At 37.7% G+C, this 19,901-nt stretch overlaps 1 protein-coding gene across 1 annotated transcript in view; it reads right to left on the bottom strand.

The window, feature by feature from the left end:
- MROH9 (maestro heat like repeat family member 9) overlaps nucleotides 1-19,901 on the bottom strand; it is a 152,153-nt gene that overhangs the window by 35,111 nt on the left and 97,141 nt on the right. Inside the window, exons 7-11 of the mRNA XM_040634497.1 lie at nucleotides 15,772-15,907; nucleotides 15,105-15,191; nucleotides 13,044-13,148; nucleotides 3,464-3,599; nucleotides 1,929-2,053 (exon numbers count right to left, since the gene is read on the bottom strand). Coding sequence (XP_040490431.1) covers nucleotides 1,929-2,053; nucleotides 3,464-3,599; nucleotides 13,044-13,148; nucleotides 15,105-15,191; nucleotides 15,772-15,907 — 589 coding nt within the window. The remainder of the gene's footprint in view (nucleotides 1-1,928; nucleotides 2,054-3,463; nucleotides 3,600-13,043; nucleotides 13,149-15,104; nucleotides 15,192-15,771; nucleotides 15,908-19,901) is intronic.

Raw genomic sequence — 19,901 nt, 5'->3', positions numbered from 1 at the left:
GACGACAGGGGCTGTTTATAGAATGGATTCTTTAGAAATCACCTATAGCGCCCCTTATTTCTTACTCCTATACCATGTTATTATATATTCTTGATGCTACTCATTATAATGGCTGCATGGTAGAGTATTAACTTGATATTCCACAATCTATCATCTCTTTCTCTGTGTTTGACACACAGTTTGTTAAAAAATAAACCACACATCTGTGAAAAAACTCTTCTCATAAGTAGATATATTATTGTGAGTTTTTTTTCTTTCTATAAATTCCCATGAGTGAGATTACTAGTTTATTTGGCATAAACATTTTTTTTTGTTTAGTCTGTGACACTTTTATGACCCTCTGTGGCTCCTTTAGAAGACAGTGTCCTCTCTTACAACTGGTCACTATATAAAAGAACAGCGTCTTAATCTGTAACCTGCTCTTTTTTTTTTTTTTTTTGATCCTCCCATTTCATGGTGTTTTGTTTCTAGCTCTCTTGGCTAAAAACCTTGATGCTTATCCTCCTAGTCACATCCTTTGGACTTCGTCTTTGGCTATAGTCTCCTTGATTCCCTTATTACAACCTTAGATTCTCTCAACGCACCTGTTCCAATCTACCTCTGAAAGTCCCCACCTCAGGGTTTTCCAGCTACTGCTCTTACACACAGGGCACGACTGGCCTGCTTTGGTCTTACAAATGGGAACCAAATAACAGGTCATGAACGCAAGGACCCAGGGCACCCTCCCTCCTAGCCCCAGCATTTCCAGATCGGAAGGACATTAAACTCAGAAAAGACAGAACGCAACATGAAATTGGTGGTAGTTGGCCTCATGGACTGCTTGGAAGGGGCTCTGAGGGGGCTGCCAGTCCTCCACTCACTAGCTCAGTCCTGGTGTTCAGGATTCCCATTCCAGGGCACTGGAGTGGAGATTGAAGGATGTAGAAGAATTTTCTAGTAAACCTATACAGATGCTTGGTTTCTTCACGTAAGTGGACAATTTCATAGTCAACCAAGCTCGTGATTTTTGAGGGGAGGTGGCTAAGAATAATGCTTGATTTTGGAAAAATGCACCATCATGCAAACACATATTGAAGATACCTATGCAGTATTTTTGCCCATATTATATAAGATTTATCACTTCCACGACTCCTCAGCCTCCCACAATTCCTCCCACAATTCTATCTCAGCCATGGGAGGAGAAGACACTGCTTTATGTATGTAGTTTTAGAAGGAACCATAAGACTCTCCCACCGCAAGAGATGAACTTGCCTGAAGGGCTTCCCAGCAGCTTTGCTGAGCTGTTGGCTCAATGTGTGAGGCTAGAAGGCCATCTGTTGGGACAGCCCAACTAGGCTAAGAGCTGGGTGACCTCTCAAGCATATGGACAAGCCCTGTACTTTGGAGAAAGTGAGGGAGTGTACGGAGCCTCATGGCTTTCCCCAGGGTTGGGTCAATGTAAAAACGATTTACTTGTACTGAGGTTTCCACTGCAACTTAATTTTTTTTAATTTCATAGGTTTTTTAAAACAAAATCTAGAGCAGGTTATTTTGATGTTTGTTGAGTGAAATATAATACTATTGAAAAGCCTGTTAACTGGTGACTCCATTAAGTTTGCTAAATAACCAGAAGTTGCCGATCTTTAGTGTATATTTATTAATCAAACAAAAAGAATAAAACTAGAAAACACTTCTCTTATTTTCATTCTGTAAGGGTCACATAAAATAATATAAATTGCTATATTCAGGAATAATAGGCATCATTCTCATTCATAGAGATGAACATTGGGAAGCCAAGTACTCTACATATTATTTACTCTGTGCTTCACTGAACTTTAAAAACATAGAAAATATTTATTAAAAATATAAACTGTTGAAATAACTTGCCACTAAAAGTAATAACACACATGAAATAAAAGCCATAGGATAAAGGGGGGGGAGCAAGTTACCTGGGTAATTTTAGTTTTGTCCTGTTGCAAGACCTTAGGTTGGAATTCTGTATCAGAGGGAGTAGGCAGGAGGCACTGATTTCCAGACTTATCATTTGTCTTGGGTCTATTTTTTTCAATATCCTCTGTATTAAGGGAAAGAGTTTAAGGTTTTTATTTGATCACTGGTTCCTTCTATGACATCGCTATTTCCAATTTCTCCTTCCTACCCGGTTCTGGAGATCTAAAGTATTCTGAACATTTAACTCTGCTGATTTAAATCCCATCAAATATTATGACAGCACTGATCCAGAGTCCATAAAGTGTTTAAGTGAGGCCTCTGTGAAATCTGAATGAAAGACATAATTTTAATAGGTTGAGCAGAGAGTGAATACATTAAGGCCATCAAATGCATTACTCAGTGCGCTGGAAAAGCTGTTGCTAAGTTGGAGTGTTTATTGGTAGGAGAGCAGTCTTGGAGGCATTTTGCAAGGAGCTGGGGAAGTTGGAGAGCAGGAAAATTACATTGTTGATCTCTGCCGGAGGTCCTTCATCTCAGATATTGTAGTTTTCATCTCTGGAGTTTCAACTGAAGTCTTTCAGAAATTTTTCTATATCTCTACTAAACATGCTCATCTTTTTCTCTGACTCCTTAAATAGATGGAATATATCACAACAATTGTTTTAATGTCCCTACTAATTCTATCATCTGGGTCCGTTTTGGTTAATTTCTCTCCTCCTTCTGGGTTGTAGTCTGCTTCTTTGCATACCTAGTAATTTTTACCGGATGCCAGACACTCTGAGTTTTGACTTGTTGAGTGCTGGCATTTTCGTATTCCTAGGAGTAGACTTGAGCTTCATTCTGATGAGCATTTAAAGTATTTGGAGATCACTTGATCGTTTTAGATCTTGTTTTTAAGTTTTAAGCTTTGTTAAGTGGCACTAAAACAATTTAGTCTAGAGAAAAAATTTTTCCTTCTAATGGAACAAAACTCTTTGAGTACTCTACCTCATTGTCCTTTGTTATCTGATGTTCAATGAATTATGTATTATGGAAAGATAAATCTTTTCTCTGTTTAAGTTATTTGGAAACAGTTTGATACTTTCAGGACTTGCTTTTATGCTTTGTTAGGCTGCCCAGAACAGCATTTACTTTAGTCTTGGGCTAAATTTCCCAACCACTGAAGCAAGAATCTGAGTATTCTATTTGATGCCCCATGAGAAGGGAAAATATGCCTCCTTCTTAAAAGTCCCATTGGTAATCTTTCTTCTTCTTCCCTAATCTTCTTCTTCCCTTCCTCCCTACAGCATTCCTGTCCCCACCATTAACACCCAACACTAAGTATAGTACTTTATAGATCTTGAAGAACCAGATATTACTAGCATATTTTGATAATTCTAAAAAAGATTACAAAATATATTTTAGAAAGTGGGGCTATAGATCTTGGGGAAGGATTTAGAAATCTACAAACATAGAGTCTTCTTGGGACCCACAAGTAGAATAATTAGGGACAAATTCTTAGTATCCAGTAGAAGAGATGGTAAATCGTTCTTACCATTCTGACACTTTGCAATGCAGAGGAGGTGATACAATCCCGAGGATGCTTGTTGGGTGATTAAGGGATCATTGTGGCAACACAGAAGAGACAGTTCTGCTGCCAGGACACCCAAACATGGAGCATCAACACTTCCCTAATGGAAAAACAAAGGAGGACAAAATGCATTTGCTATGCATAGTTAACACTGAATGTGTACATCTGACCCTCTAATATATATAGCAGACTAGGATTAGAGGAGGAGCTTCAGAACTTACAAAATCTATATTCAAATCTGTTCCTGAGCCTCAATTTCCTCATCTATGAAATGTGGATAACAAATGCTACCTTGTAATAGTTATTGGGGGCTATTTATGACAAAAAAGATAGTTCTTAGCAAAGTGCTTGGAAAGAATAGCAACTCAACTAATGCCAGTTTCTATTCCATGAATCAGGTAGCCATTTTCAGGTAGCAAATTTCCAGAATATTGGGGCAGGGATGGATACCCTAAAACTTTCATGCTTTCTTTTCTATGTATGACATACTTAAGATGACACACTTCAGTTACACTGGAGAAATGTAACTTTTCCTCCGGGAATTGTTCTGATTCTTCCCAGGGAAATTCATTTTTTAAAACTCGGGGCATTTACTTCTGATGTCAAAGCTACTATTAGAATATTTTTGTATTTCCTCCTACAATTTCCTTGACACACAGGCTACTCAAATATTTAGATTTTCATATATATATATCTCACATCTTCTTTATCCATTCATCAGTTGAACACTTGGGCTGTTTCCAAATCTTGGCTATAAATAATGCTGCTATAAACATAGGGGTGTGTGTATCCCTTTGAATTAGTGTTTTTGCATTCTTTGGATAAAGACCCAGTAGAGCAATTCCTAGATCATAGGATAGATCTATTTTTAACTTTTTGAGGAACCTTCATACTGTTTTCCAGAGTGGCTGCACCCGTTTGCATTTCCACCAACAGTGCCAGAGGGTTCCTTTTCCTCCACATCCTTGCCAAAACCTGTTGTTTCTTGTGTTTTTGATTTTAGCCATTCTGACAGTGGGAGTTGGTATTTCATTGTAGTTTTGATTTACAGTTCCTTGATGATAAGTGATGATGAGCATCTTTTCATGTGTCTGTTGGCCATCTGGATGTCTTCTTTGGAGAAATACCTATTTATGTCTTCTGCCCATATTTTGATTGGATTATATGTTTTTCGGGTGTTGAGTTTTCTAAGTTCTTTATATATTTTGGATACTAACTTTTTATCAGATATGTCATTTGCAAATACATTCTCCTATTCCATAGGTGGTCTTTTAGTTTTGTTGGTTGTTTCCTTCTCTGTGCAGAAAATTTTTATTCTGATGTAGTCCTAATAGTTTATTTTTGCTTTTATTTCCCTTGCTTCAGGGGACCTATCTAGAAAAAAGTTGCTGTGGTCAATGTCAAAGAAGTTACTACCTGTGTTCTCTTCTAGGATTTTTGTGGTTTCAGGTTTCACATTTAGATCCTTAATCCATTTTGAGTTTATTATTGTGTGTCGTGTAAGAAAGTGGTCATTTTCATTATTTCGCATGTTTCTGTCCAGTTTTCCCAACACCATTTGTTGAAGACACTGTCTTTTCCCATTGGGTATTCTTTCCTGCTTCGTTGAAGATTTATTGACAATATAATTGTGGGTTTGTTTCTGGGTTTTCTATTCTGTTCTATTGATCTATGTTTCTATTTTTGTGCTGGTACCATAATGTTTTGATATACAGCTTTGTAATATAAATTAAGTCCAGACTTGTGCTGTCTCCAGCTTTGCTTTTCTTTTTCAAGACTGTTTGGCTATTCAGGGTCTTTTGTGCTTCCATACAGATTTTAGGGTTATTTGTTTTAGCTCTATGAAAAATGCCAGTGATATTTTCATAGGGATTGCATAAAATCTGTAGATTGCTTTGGGTAGTATAGACAATATTTGTTCTTCCAATCCATGAGCATGGAATGTCTTTCTGTTTCTTTGTGTCATCTTTAACTTCTGTCATCAGTGTTGTTATAGTTTTCAGAGTATAGATCTTTAACCTCCTTGGTTTGGTTTATTTCTAGGTATCTTATTATTTTTGGGGCAGTTGTAAATGGGATTGTTTTCTTAATTTCTTTTTCTGATGCTTCATTATTGGTGTATAGAAATGCAATAGATTTCTGTAGATTGATTTTGTATCCTGTGACTTTACTCAATTTGATCATCAGTTCTAAGTTTTTTGGTGGGTTTTTTTGAGTTCTCTATATAGAGTATCATGTAATCTGCAAATAGTGAATGTTTCCATTGTTCCTCATCAATTTAGATCCCTTTTATTATTTTTTTGTTGTTGTTGTCTGATTGCTGTGGCTAGGACTTCCAGTGCTATGTCGAATAAAAGTGGTGAGAATGGGCATCCTTGTCTTCTTCCTGATCTTAAGAGAAAAGCTCTCAGTTTTTCCCTAGTAAGGATGATGTGAGCTGTGGGTTTTTCATAGATAGCTTTCATTATGTTGAGATATGTTCCCTCTAGACCTATGTTGTTGAGGGTTTTTATAATGAATGGATATTGCATTTTGAAATTAGCATTTGAAATTAGCATTGGAAAAAGAATGCTTTTTCTGCATCTATTGAAATGATTGTATGGTTCTTATCCTTTTATTGATGTGATGTATCACGCTGAATGATTTGTGAATATTAAACCACACTTACATCCTGGGAATAAATTCCACTTGATCATGGTGAATGATTTTTTTAATGTATTGGTGGATTCTATTTGCTAATATGTTGTTGAGGATTTTGATTATCAGAGATATTGATCTCTAGTTCTCTTTTTTTGTGGTGTCTTTATCTGGTTTTGGTATCAGGGTAACGCTGGCCTCATAGCATGAATTTGGAAGTTTTCTTTCCTCTTTTATTTTTTGGAATACTTTGAAAGACTAGGTAGTAAGTCTTCTTTAAATGTTTTGTAGAATTCACCTGTGAAGCTGTCTGGTCCTGGACTTTTGTTTTTTGGGAGCTTATTGATTACTGATTCAATTTCATTGCTGGTAATCAGTCTGCTCAAATATTCTATTTCTTCCTGTTCAGTTTTTGGTAGTTTATATGTTTCTAGGAATTTATTTATTTCTTCTAGTTTGTCCAATTTGTTGGCATATCATTTTTCATAATATTCTCTTAAAATTGTTTATTTTTCTATGGTGATGGTTGTTAGTTCTCTCTCATTTATAATTTTATTTATGTGAGTCTCTTCTCTTTTCTCATATTAAGTTTGGCTAGAGGTTTATCAATTTTATTGATTTTTTTCAGAGAACCAGCTCCTGGTTTTACTGATCTGTTCTATTGGGGTTTTTGTTCGTTTGTTTGTTTGGTTTGTTTTGTTTTTAGTTTCTATAGTATTTGCTTCTGCTCTAACCTTTATTATTTTCTTTCTTCTGCTGGTTTTAGGTTTTGTTTGTTGTTCTTTTTCTAGCTCCTTTCGGTGTAAGGTTAGGTTGTTTATTTGAGAGTTCTCTTACTTCTGGAGGTCGGCTTGTATTGCTATAAACTTCCCTCTTAGAACTGCTTTTGCTGCATTCCAAAGGTTTTGAACCATGTGTTTTCATTTTCATTTGTTTCCAAGTAATTTTTAAATTTCCTTTTATTTCCTGGTTGATCCATTCATTGTTTAGTTGCATGTTATTTAACTTCCATTTATTTGTGGTTTTTCTAAATTTTTTCTTATGGTTGATTTCTAGTTTCATAATGTTGTGGTCAGAAAAGATGTGTAGTATGACTTTGATCTTTTTGAATTTGTTGAGAGTTTTTCATGTCCTAGTATGTGATCTATTCTGGAGAATGTTCCGTGCACTTGAGAAGAAAGTGTATTCTGCTGTTTCAGGATGGAGTGCTCTGAATATGTCTGTTATATCCATCCGGTCTAGTGTGTCATTCAAAACCACTGTTTCCGTATTGATTTTCTGTTTGAATGATCTGTCCATTAATGTAAGTGGGGTGGTGAAGTCCCTTACTATTTCTGTATTACTATCAATTAATTCTTTTATGATTGTAATGAATTGTTTTATGTATTTGGGTCTCCCATGTTAGGTGCATAAACATTTATAATTGTATCTTCTTGTTGGAAAGCCCATTTTATTATTATATAGTGACTTTCTTTGTCTCTTGTTACAATCTGTTTTAAAATTTTTTTAAATTTATTTTTGCAAGAGAGAAAGAGAGAGAGAGAGTGAGAGAGCACAAGCAGGGGGAGGGGCAGAGGGAGTAGCAGACTCCCCACTGAGCGGGGATCATGACCTGAGCTGAAGGCAGATGCTTAACTGACTGAGCCACCCAGGCGCCCCTACAATCTGTTTTAAAGTTTAGTTTTCCGACATATGCTTTGGTACTCTGACTCCCTTTTGATGTTCATTAGCATGAGAAATGTTTTTCCATCCCCTTGCTTTCAATCTGCAGGTCTGATGTGAGTCTCTTGTAGGAAGCATATAGATAGGTCTTGTTTTTTTAACCATTCTGTTAGCCTATGTCTTTTGATTGGAGCATTTAATCTATTTACATTCAAAGTAATTATTGTTAGATATGTATTTATTGCCATTTCATTACCTGTTTTGTGGCTGATTCTGAAGATTTTCTCTGATCCTTTCTTGTCTTTCTCTCTATTGTAGTTTACTGGTTTTCTTTAGTGATATATTTGGTTTTTTTTCCTTTATTCTTCCCATGTTTACTAGTTGTTTTTGATATATGGTTACCATTAGGTTTGTATATAACCTCTTCAGTCTATATTAAGTTTATGGTCACTTAAATTTGAACCCATTCTCTTCTCTTCTCCCCACATTTTAGGTATATGTTGTCATATTTTACATCTTTTTATTTTGTGAGTTCCTTGACTGATTCTTTTCACAGAAATATTCATTTTTTTTACTGCTTTTGTATTTCCTATCTTTATACTGCCAATTGTGATCTTTGGTTTCCGCTCAGACAGTCCCCTTTAGTGTTTCTTGCAGGGCTGGTTTAGTGGTCATGAACTCCTTTAGTTTTTGTTTGTTGGGAAACTCTTTATCTCTCCTTCTTTTCTGAATAACGGCCTTGCTGGATAGAGTATTCTTGGTTGCAGATATATCCCATTCAGCACTTTGAATATATCATGCCACTATCTTCTGGCCTGCCAAGTTTCTGTTGAAAAATCTCCTGCCAGCCTCATGGGTTTTCCCTTGTAACTGAGTGATGTCTTTTGTCTTGTTGCTTTAATTTTTTTTTCTTTATCACTATATTTTGCCATTTTAATGGCAATATGTCTTGGTGCGAGTCTGCTTTTGTTGATTTTGTTCGATGATCTCCGTGCCTCCTGGATCTCGATGTCTGTTTCCTTCCCCAAAACTTTTCAGCTATTATTTTTTTCGATAAAATTTCTCCCTGCTTTTTTCTTCTACTTCTGGGACTCCTACAATATGAGTGTTATTATGTCTGATGGAATCACTGAGTTCCCTGTCTATTATAATTTTGTATAATTCTTTTCTCTCTTTTGTTCACCTTGATTACTTTCCATTACTCTGTCTTCTAGGTCATTGATTTGTTCCTCAGTTTCTCCAAGCCTGCTATTCATTCCATCAGTCCTCTTTCTGATTTCATTTATTGAGCCCTTTACCTATGCTATGTCATTCTGTATCTCTGTGTTAACGCTCTCACTGATGCTTTCCACTCTCAAGTCCAGCAAGTGTCTTTATGATCATTATTTTAAATTCTCTATCAGGCATGTTATTTATGTTTTTCACTTAGATCTGGCTGTGGCCTCGTCCTGTTCTTTTATTTGGGACTAATTTCTCTGTCTTCTTATTTTGTTTAAGTCTCTGTACCTGCTTCTGTGTGTTAGGACAGTCAGCTACATATCCTTGTTCTTGAAGGTAATGGCCTTATGAAGAAGAGATCCTGTAGCGGCCCGCAGTGTAGTATCCCCTCTTCCCCAGGGCTTGTTGTTTCAGGGAATATCTCCAATGTGTGCTGTGTGCACTCTGCTGTTCTGTCCTGGCCATCTTATCCTTCAGGCCAGTTGTCTGCAGAGACTCTCTTTACCTATTGTGGGCAGTGTTTGGTTCCAGGCCTGAATGTGGCAAGTTTTAACTATGTGTGCTCTGGTCTGCTTGTGAGATGAGACCTGTCACCACCACTACCAGAACGGAAACGCTGCAAAACTCCCAGGTCAGGAGACTGAGTGTGGGCAGGGGTTTGGGCCATTCTTCTGGGAAAGGGGGCCTGCTGGGCTGGGACTAAGGCAAGTGTGATTGGTAAGGGTGGTTCCACTGGATCATGGGGTGTCAGGGCTTGGTGTAAGAAAGTTAGGTAGCTAGTGTTGGTGCTGTGCTGGTCCCTACGCGTGGCTCTGGGTTAATTCTGAGGGGCAGGGGAGTTCCTTTGCTCCTGGAGGAGTCTCTCCATGAATGCTGCCTCTCTGGGACACACTCGGAGAAGAACAAATAATGTCTCCACTGTGTGCCTCGAGTGCTCTTCATATCACTGTTTCCACACTGTATGTCAGCAGGCTGTTTGACCTGCCTTCTCTCTAATAGCAGCACCCTGTGGCTTTCCCAGAGCCAAGCCTGCTGACCTTTAAAACTCCAGGCTTTAAGCCCCAGTGGTTGCAAGAACTTAGGAAATTTGGCCCCTCTTGCATTCCAAGCCAACTGCTATGGAGAAATCATCTTCCCTGTGTGCTTCCCTCTGTGCTAGTCTATATCTTGCCCTTCCCCACCATAGCATTCATGATTCGTTTCTCTCCCAGACTGTGTGAACACACTTCCTACCATCTTTGATTTGGACTCTTTGCTACCTTTAGTTGTGGAGTTTGTTCTGCTGGTCTTCAGATTTCTGGGGTATTTAGGATAATTTGTTAATTATCTACTTGTATTCATGAGACAAAGTGAGTCTACGTCCTCCTACTCCACTGCCATCGTCCTCCTTAAATCCCACCCACCTTTCAAATGCTGATGTGCCTAAGGAACAAACCCAGGGAAAATTTTTATGTTAATGATATAAGGTAACATGTTTAGCTCACATTTCCTTGCCAGTTTGAAAATTGAATAGTTTAGTTGAAGGGACACATATTCTTTGAGTGTAGAAGTTTTTTTCACCATGATAGCACATAGGTCCTATAAGGAGAATTACTAGATTAAAAAGTATTTTTGATAGAACACAAATGGTAGTCAGGATTGTTCAATAGGACAAGGGCCTCTGAGACTCTGGAAGACAATGGCTAGGGTAGTTTATGAAACAAAACAAAACAAAACAAAACAAAACAAAACAAAAAACAAGAAGTCTTTCCAGTGAATGGGCAGCACCTGAGAACAGAATGGATGGTTACATATAATTAGAGAAGGGCAAAACAAATCTTCACTGATTATCTTCAATATGTCAGACATAGAGGTACTCAGACAAGGCCTGTGGGAAGCTTAGCTTTTAATTTAATAATACATTTGACTGTTTTATTTCATATATTTGTCCTCTGGCCTCCATTACTTTCATGGACTTAACGATCTTTAGAGAATATTATCATAAAGAGAAAGTTGACTTAAGTTTTATGCCTCCTTGACTTTGATGAACTGGTTGATGCTAGCTTAGCTTCCATGTTCTGGAAAATGCTAGTGTGCTTCCACCTGGTGGCACCTACTGAACATTGCAGAACAAAGTAATAGGTTATCCTACTTGGCTTCTCACACATATCTCAGTTACAGGTAGGAACCCTCAATTCATGAGAGCTTTCTACCACAGAAGTGCACATTTATTTTTTCACAATTGAGGGGTGAGCTATGTGTAGGGGAGAATGAACTTTATGAACATAATCGAAACTGAGAGATGATAGAAGATGACAAAACTCCAAAATGTCTTACCTGTTGCCTGAGTGGAACGCACTAGAATGAATGAATGAATGAATATATGTATATTGAATGAAAATGCAAAAGCAGATAGAAGCATGTGAATAGATCTCGATCAGGCAGTCACCATCAAATACTTGCTGAGTGCATGAAACATTTAGGAACTGAGCAGAAAATAGGCCAGAGTTGTGAACTACACTTAATCTCAAGCCTTGCTGCAAAATTTTGTATGATTAGCCTTTCAAATATCTGAATGAATAGCCAACCATTTTAGAGAACCAGAGAACCAGAAGATTAAAACAAAGCACTCCATCTTTCTTTTGAAATAGAGAATCAATGTGATGCAAAGAACATCATGGACTACCTTTCCTCATGTAAGTATATAACATCCTAAAGTTGAGTTTAAACAAAATAGTAAAAATTCAGATATGCTCTAAGGTTTATCTAGGCTTTTTGTCTCAATATGTCTGGAAGCTATTTGCATAAGTAGCGGAAAATGACTACATGAAGATGATATCATGAATGTATGTGTCGGATCCTCTTTATTCTGAGCTCCTGAAATTATTCAAACAATCAGATAAGCAATTAGAAGTGAATGTTTAAAAATCACAGTTAAGGATGAATTGCAAAACAGAGGCTGAATACACAGTATCCATAAGAGAGAGAAATGTTCATAGATAGTAAGATTTCTGAGAAGGAAGGTGACGATGTTGTGAAAAATATAGAAAACCTCAGCAAATACTGACAATTACGAGATGCTTATTTGTTCTTCGTCTGAAATGCAACAATTAGAAAGTCCAATTACTTCCCAGTGTTGGTGAAGGTGTAGGGAAACAACCTCTCTAACATCCGCAGGAATACAAATTGGAGATAATTTTGTAGTGTTAGGAATTAGAGACTATTCCTACTCTTTGATCTATTATCTTTCTAAGTATTTCTAAGTACATACATACTTGAACAAAGATGACCATTTGTATATTGTTGAACTAGGAAAAACCTAAATATACCTGAGTGTCCATCTATAAGTAGACTACAATACATTAAAACTATGGGATATATGCTTTGGCTGAAAGAATGAGATAACTCTACACTTGTTGCTATGAAAATATCTGAGGAACATACTGTTCAGTGAAAAAAATCAAATTGCAGAACCATGTGTAAATATAATGTGATTTTAATAAAGAAGCACTGAGCAAAAAACGATGTATCTCAGTTTGTGCATGTCTATGTGGGTGTGTACACAGAAGGCTTTCTGGCAGGACCCATATCACAGCAGCATAGTAGGGGGGAGATTAGGGTGTTTTCATGTTTTACAATGAGAAGACTCAGGAATTACTTGTATAAATTTCAGATAAATATATAATAAATATATAATGGTTTTAAAAATATTTTAGGAAAAGGAGAAATAAGAAGGAAAGTGGGGATAGAAGGGATAGAAGGATGTATAAGGTTGCAGATAACATTGATCGAGAGCCACAGAGGAGAATCCAGAGAGTCAGCAAAAATTTTGACACATTCATTCTGTTTGTGGAAAGCATAAAGGGTCTTCATCAATTGGTTGAGAGACTCTGCTCTGATTGACATAAAATCATGTAGTATATTGGCTCTTTTCTTAATATCCCAACCTGCCAGCATGCTCATAGTTTTCAAGACCCAAGACTTGGAAAGCAGCTCTACAGAAATGCAGTCTTCAAAAGCAGTGGCGCGATGGCACTGTGTGACTTACATATCCCTTGACTCTCCTGGATGCAAAGTTCAGCACCCTGCTGATGATCACTACAATTCTCTCCTGCAGGTACGAACTGTCTTCATTCATCCACACAGCCATGTCCTGTGGAAAACATAAGAATCATCCTAGAGCATGGTGTTTCCATCTCTACAAGTCCCCTCTGTTTAGTCTTCAACTTTACCGAGTCAAGGGTTTCCATGGACCCCTGATTATTTCACATCTAACCTACATTTATCTCCAACAGATGACAACAAGCTAGCTGTACACGGCAAGCTATCTAGTATACTACTTCATCTACTGCAGTAACTACACTCAGGTTGTATGTTATTTAATTTTATACACCAAATACTTACTAATGATGTGCATCGCTGTGTCCATCATCAGGAAAAGTTTAACAGGAAGCTATCATGGGATTGTTAGTTGCCTCTCCTTTTTTTTTTTCTTTCAAAGTACATATCCTCTCTCTCTCTTTCTCTCTAATCACAGGATCTGATTTTCGGTTTTAAAAAAGAATTGAAATGTCATCTGATCCTGAAATGTCATCTTACTGCAGAATTTCCTCTGCAGATTCAACACTCAGATATTTTCTGGCTCATAGTTGCAGAGAATATTCCTGGAGACAGCTCAGTTAGAAAGTTCTTGCTAATTTGGATTCAACTCCATCCTGCTGTAACTTCTATTTGTTCTAAATCTTCAGATGCAGGAATGTATTTACAAGCTTGGGAAGGGAAGATGACTGCATATGCCTCACGTACCAACCACCACTAACAGATTTCTTAAGGCACTCCGTTGGAGTCCGCAGTATTTATGCTAAATCTCCTCCCTTTCACTTGCTCTCATTGTATAAACCTGTGCTGACGTCCCTTTCCTAGGGCAGAAGAGTCTCTAAATCCCAGGGGGGTCAGCCTTTGCCTTTTCCAGGAGTGGGATTTTAGCTCTTTTTGAGAATCAAGTGAGTTTCTAGACATGGAAGGTATAAAAACAACATGGATAAGTAACAGGTTACGAAGTTAGAGTAGCTCTCCCATTCATGAGCATTACACATATTACCGCTCCTCTCTGCTTCCATGTCTTTATCAGCAAAATGGGGGAACATAATAGTAACTTCCTCAGAGGGATATTTTAAGGATTAAATGAGATAACCTATATATGAAGTATTCAGCTTAGTGCCTGATGTAGAGTAAATACTCAAAAAAACCAAACCAAAACAGTGGCTTATTGTTTGAAAGAGCGTGCATGGGGAGATGGTTGTAATAATGGGATAATAATAACCATTTTAAAGGGTTGTGAGGTTAAATTTTTTAAATGCACAGAAAATATTTGACTCAAATTAGGCACAAATTAACTCCGTATATTTTATTTTCCCTCATATTCCTTCTTGTCTTCACAGATACCAATTCTGCTTTACTTGAATGTATTTTATGATTTGCACAAACTCATGATGCTCCTGGTAGATTAAGTCCATTTGGTTTCCCAGTATTTCCAGACAGGTGTCCCTAATGCCATCCTGTTAGAAGCAGTTGAAGATCATAAGACATCCTGAGCAGTCCCCTGTCTTTGCCTGGGATGTTAAAAACACAGTGGGGTCTGGATATAAGTGGGGATTTGGGCAATTGTTAGGCTTTCCTCTGATACCATGGTATCCATGAAGATAGGATGCTTTAGCTCCAGAGTTGTTGGGGAGGAAGCAAGCATACAGACACCATCGAAGTATTGTTGCATGGATCTGCAGGTAGTTCAAACTAATCACCCTCTCTTTTCTGCTAACCCATATTGTATTCACTATTACATTGCCACATAACATTTGGCTTCTTAAGTGTTTTGTTGATGCCATCTTCCCAAAATTGAATTCTTAACAGTATGTCTCTGTAATTCAAATAAAGGGAAGTGATTTCATTTGGGGGATAATTATATGGCTTGTGAGGAAAAGAAAAAAATTCAGCTACCAATACTTGAAGAAGACGTAAGTATGGGAAAAGGGAAATAATAAGTGAAATATAGCGAGCTCTTTAGATTTAAAACAAGTAAACAAAATTGCTTATTTTCCCTTTACTTTACCTTTAAGATTTGCAGTTTGTAGAGGTCTTTAGACACTAAGATCAGAAGAGTGTCCTCAAATATGTTGAGAATATTTTGATATAAATTCTGAAAAACAAAAAAGTTACACAACCAGCCAGCCAGATAAAATTATGTATAATTTTATTCAGTATCTGTGGTTTTGTGTCCTGGGGTCCTGCATTCTCCCCATAAACTGAAGGTAAGAAAAGAGGCAGCTGTAGAGATGAGACCTCTCTCAGTACCATGTGCCATGAACTGCACCTCCACCTTTTAGGGCAGGTGCACCATGCAGCTGTGCTGAGGAAATAGAGGCCGGAGATACTGCTCACTTTACTGTAGGCATATTCCTCTCTCCACCTTTCTTTGCTCCCATTTCCCCTCTTGCAGCATTTCCCCATCAACTCTTGTCCTTGCTAAAACAATTAACCAAAAATCTCTCCACTCATTTGTTCCTATAACTCCTATACCATCCATTAAATCCCATGAGCTGTAGAATTCACAAGAAGTCCAGGGGGTATAGATTAATGCTGGAATATACTGTTAATCTATTGTATCTCAAAAGGGGGAAGGAGATAACAACAAAGAGTATGACCTGTGGAGGGGCAGTCTGCAGGATTGCTGTGGTGCATAACAATGTCTCATAATAATTAAGGAAGTAGAGACTCACCTCCAAGTCCTCTTTCTCATTGTCACTGTTTCCCATGTCCCTCACTTTCTCAAGACTTGGTAAAGCAAATACCATTTTAAAGGATGACTCTATTATCTTCAGTTGGGTTTCAAACTGCAGTAAGGGATCTACAAAGCTGGTAAGAAAAAGTTGTAATTATTAAATAGAGGAGAGAACAAATGTAACCTACGTTTAGTGGCTTTTTCTCGCGTAAGAGAGAATGTACTAGAAAATGAGGCCCAGTTCTTGGCTTTATATAACATGTGGGTTTTAAATAGTCTCATAAAAATGACAATGGTCCTTTAAATATAAAGGAATGAGTTTCTTTTTAAAAATCATCGGTAATCAGTTATTTAGAAACCAGAATATATTTCTCCATAGACATAATAATGTAAAGAGTGGTTACATTTCCAGGCAAGCCCACAAAGCCATGCTGAGCTTTAGTTGAAATATATCACTGCCACATCTCCTCTAAACTGGGATACTATGCTTCGTACATTTTAATATTTCTGAAATTATTGGGATGCATCCTCCAATTCTTGGCAAATAAATCTGCCCATCAGCAGTTGGAAAGATAAGTTATGACATAGTTGTTATTCCTTAGATATGTGTGATGTAGATAAGAGTTCTTCCTGATTTTTTTTGAAAGTATTTTCTTATTTTTTGAAAAGATGGTGATATAGATGGTAAGGTAGGAAATTTTATGCTGGACTCAGAATATCTTTTCTCTACTGGACAGGAAAATCAAAGTGTCTAATGCCCACTGTTTGAAATGGAATCTCTTAGAATATATTAGATAATTTTCAAATCTTGGGAAGATTAATTTGACTATTCATGGCTTTAATGAATTATTAGACTCTGGACAGCTTTCTGTCGAGAGCTTCCAGTAAAATTTTCAGGGGAAGGTATTTAACTTTTAGGGATAAATAACTTAGCTTAGAAAAATGCAAAATAAAGATTTTGATGAAATAGAAAATAGTTTTTTCAACGTACTTTGAAATCATACTGCTAGTCCTAAAAAATGCTAAAATGCTCCAAGTCATGAATAAAGATTAGAAAAGTAGCATGAACCTCTACGGCCATGCATAACTGCTAATGGGAAACAGATCTTCAAATTTTGAATGTGAGGAAGGTTGAGTGTGAGACATTGGTGATACTAAAGAGGAAAGACACATGCAAATCTATGGGTCAACGGGGACAATTGCCACTAAGGGTACATTATTTTTTTTTTGGATCCAAATATAATTTGCTTTCAAAAGAGTAGTTATTAAATTACTAGTGTGTTTTACAATAAGGGACGTCTTAGAATTAAAAATTTCAGTGTACATGCTTTTTTTATATTCCAGGGTGTACAACCAGGTGATATAGAAAAGAACTTGAGAAGGAAGAATAAGCATTCTTCACTAAATTACTGTATGATCAGTAAGCAAAAGGCCATACATATTTTTGCAAGTATAATTTGAAGAATCACAATTGAAGAAAACAAAGTAAATGCTTCCTAATAAAAGCATGGGGGAAATTATATTAAACATGCTCACAAATAACTCAGGAGGGACATTTTAATATGATACAATGTTTAGTTCAAATGAAAGAATATTAAGATATATACATACAATCATTTAAAATAATAAAAGTAGCTAATAACACGCAGAAAAAAGTTAAATTATTAAAATAATTATTAAAATGTAAAAAGTATTAATTTATTAAAAGTACAAGGAGAAATAGAATTTTTTAGGATATCTAATTTATTTATTTATTTATTTTTAATAATTTTTTTTAAAGATTTTACTTATTTATTCGACAGAGATAGAGACAGCCAGCGAGAGACGGAACACAAGCAGGGGGAGTGGGAGTGGAAGAGGCAGGCTCATAGCGGAGGAACCTGATGTGGGGCTCGATCCCATAATGCCGGGATCACACCCTGAGCCGAAGGCAGACGCTTAACCTCTGTGCCACCCAGGCGTCCCTTAATAATAATTTTTTATTACATTATGTTAGTCACCATACAGTACATCATTAGTTTTTGATGTACTGTTCCATGATTCATTATTTGCATATAACACCCAGTGCTCCATGCAATATGTGCCCTCCTTAATACTCATCACTGGCCTATCCCAATCCCCCACCCCCTCCCCTTTGAAGCCCTCAGTTTGTTTCCCAGAGGAGAAATAGAAATTATTAAAGAAAACTATTAAAGATACAAGAAAAACAGATACAGTCATAGAAGATTAAGCATTCAATCATCAGCATATGGTAGTAAAAATTAAAAACTCTGCAAAAGAGGAGATCTTTACTAAAATTAATAGGGAGTTATAAATAAATTACATTAAATGAGATAGCAAGGATTATCTTTTCCAATAATCATGGACTGCTGACAAATATTTATCATATTTGTGAAAGGTTTTTTACAAGCTGTAAAAGATTACGAAATATAAAAGGGTATATGTTTTATTCTCAAATCACAATGAGAAATCTATTTTAAAAATGAGAAAATTCCAAGTATTTAAAAATACTTGAATACTATTAGAATTTTTCTCATTTAAAATAAAGGGCATCTGGGTGACTCAGCTAAGCGTCCCACTCTTCAACAGATAACTGGATTAAGAAGTTGTGGTCCATATATACAATGGAATATTATTCAGCTATCAGAAAGAACGAGTTCTCAACATTTGCTACAACATGAACGGCACTGGAGGAGATAATGCTAAATGAAATAAGTCAAGCAGAGAAAGACAACTATCATATGATTTCTCTCATCTATGGAACATAAGAACTAGAATGATCAGTAGGGGAAGAAAGGGATAAAGAAAGGGGGGGTAATCAGAAGGGGGAATGAAACATGAGAGACTATGGACTATGAGAAACAAACTGAGGGCTACAGAGGGGAGGGGGGTGGGGGAATGGGATAGGCCGGTGATGGGTAGTAAGGAGGGCACGTATTGCATGGTGCACTGGGTGTTATACACAACTAATGAATCATCGAGCCTTACATCGGAAACCGGGGATGTACTGTATGGTGACTAACATAATATAATAAAAAATCATTATAAAAAAAAAGCAGCAGTCTGAAAAATCCCTGGGGCATATGGGATGGAGTGTTATTTACTAATCTCAGAGCCCATCCTGGAGGGACAGAAATCACTGGGGAACTCCTTCAGGAACAAAGGTACTGGCAGGACTCCTGAGGGACTTCTCCAGGACCCGAGGAGCTAGCAGGCACCATTTCACTCTTCACTCCCCTGCCCTTCGGCATAAACACACAGCCACTTGCAGGAACCAGCACTGCAAAGGCATTCACTACCTGACTTGCTTACACCAACGGCTCCCCCTCTCCCCCACCCCCCAGCTTCAGTGGATGTGCCCTTTCCAGTCAAGCTTGCCTCAGTCCTGGTGCTGTTCGTCCCCTCCCCTAGAAGATGGGCATAAACCTTGCCAGCATCGCTTCTCCTGGACCATTTTGTGGGACCTCAGTCCCCTGGTGGCAGCAGCCTCATGGAAGACTAATGCACACCTTCCTAAAACTGTGAGCCCCACCCTAGTCACCCCATCCCACTGGTGGTGGCATATCCGCTCCAATACGCCCTTGGCCTATTCAATCAGGAGCCACAAGCCTTGCACACTTATGCAAGCAGTGTCAACAATGGCCACCCCCACTTCAAAATGACTCTGCTCTACAGCGAAGGGAAGATAACCACACATACCAGTCAGAGGGTAGCCGCAGCAGGGAGTGGGGGCAGACAACTGGTTTGATTGCAGGCCCCACCCATGAACAAAAATTTCTCAGGGGGCAACACAGGAAAAGGGCCCTGCAGTTTGGTGCTACTTTGTCTATGGCAAATGCCTGATTTGACTCAACTCTAGCCCAAGGGGGCCCCAGACTGCTCCACTAACACCACAGGGACAAGCCACTGCCCATAGGCAAATAGAGCCACTGCAGATGAATAGACTGAAGGGGAAAGGGATAAGACACAACAGCAGGGCACATGCAACACACACAGGAGGCACCCTGAAGTGTCAGGTTCTGGTCAACCAGAGATACTGCAATGCAGAGCGCTACAGGCCCTCTTCTTCATAAGGCCATTACTTTCAAGAGCAGGAGACAGAGATGACTTTCCTAACACAGAAACCCA

This window comes from Ursus maritimus, unplaced genomic scaffold, assembly GCF_017311325.1.
Source record: "Ursus maritimus isolate PB19 unplaced genomic scaffold, ASM1731132v1 scaffold_2, whole genome shotgun sequence".
Taxonomy (NCBI): domain Eukaryota; kingdom Metazoa; phylum Chordata; class Mammalia; order Carnivora; family Ursidae; genus Ursus; species Ursus maritimus.
This window is presented reverse-complemented; position numbering and strand designations above follow the sequence as displayed.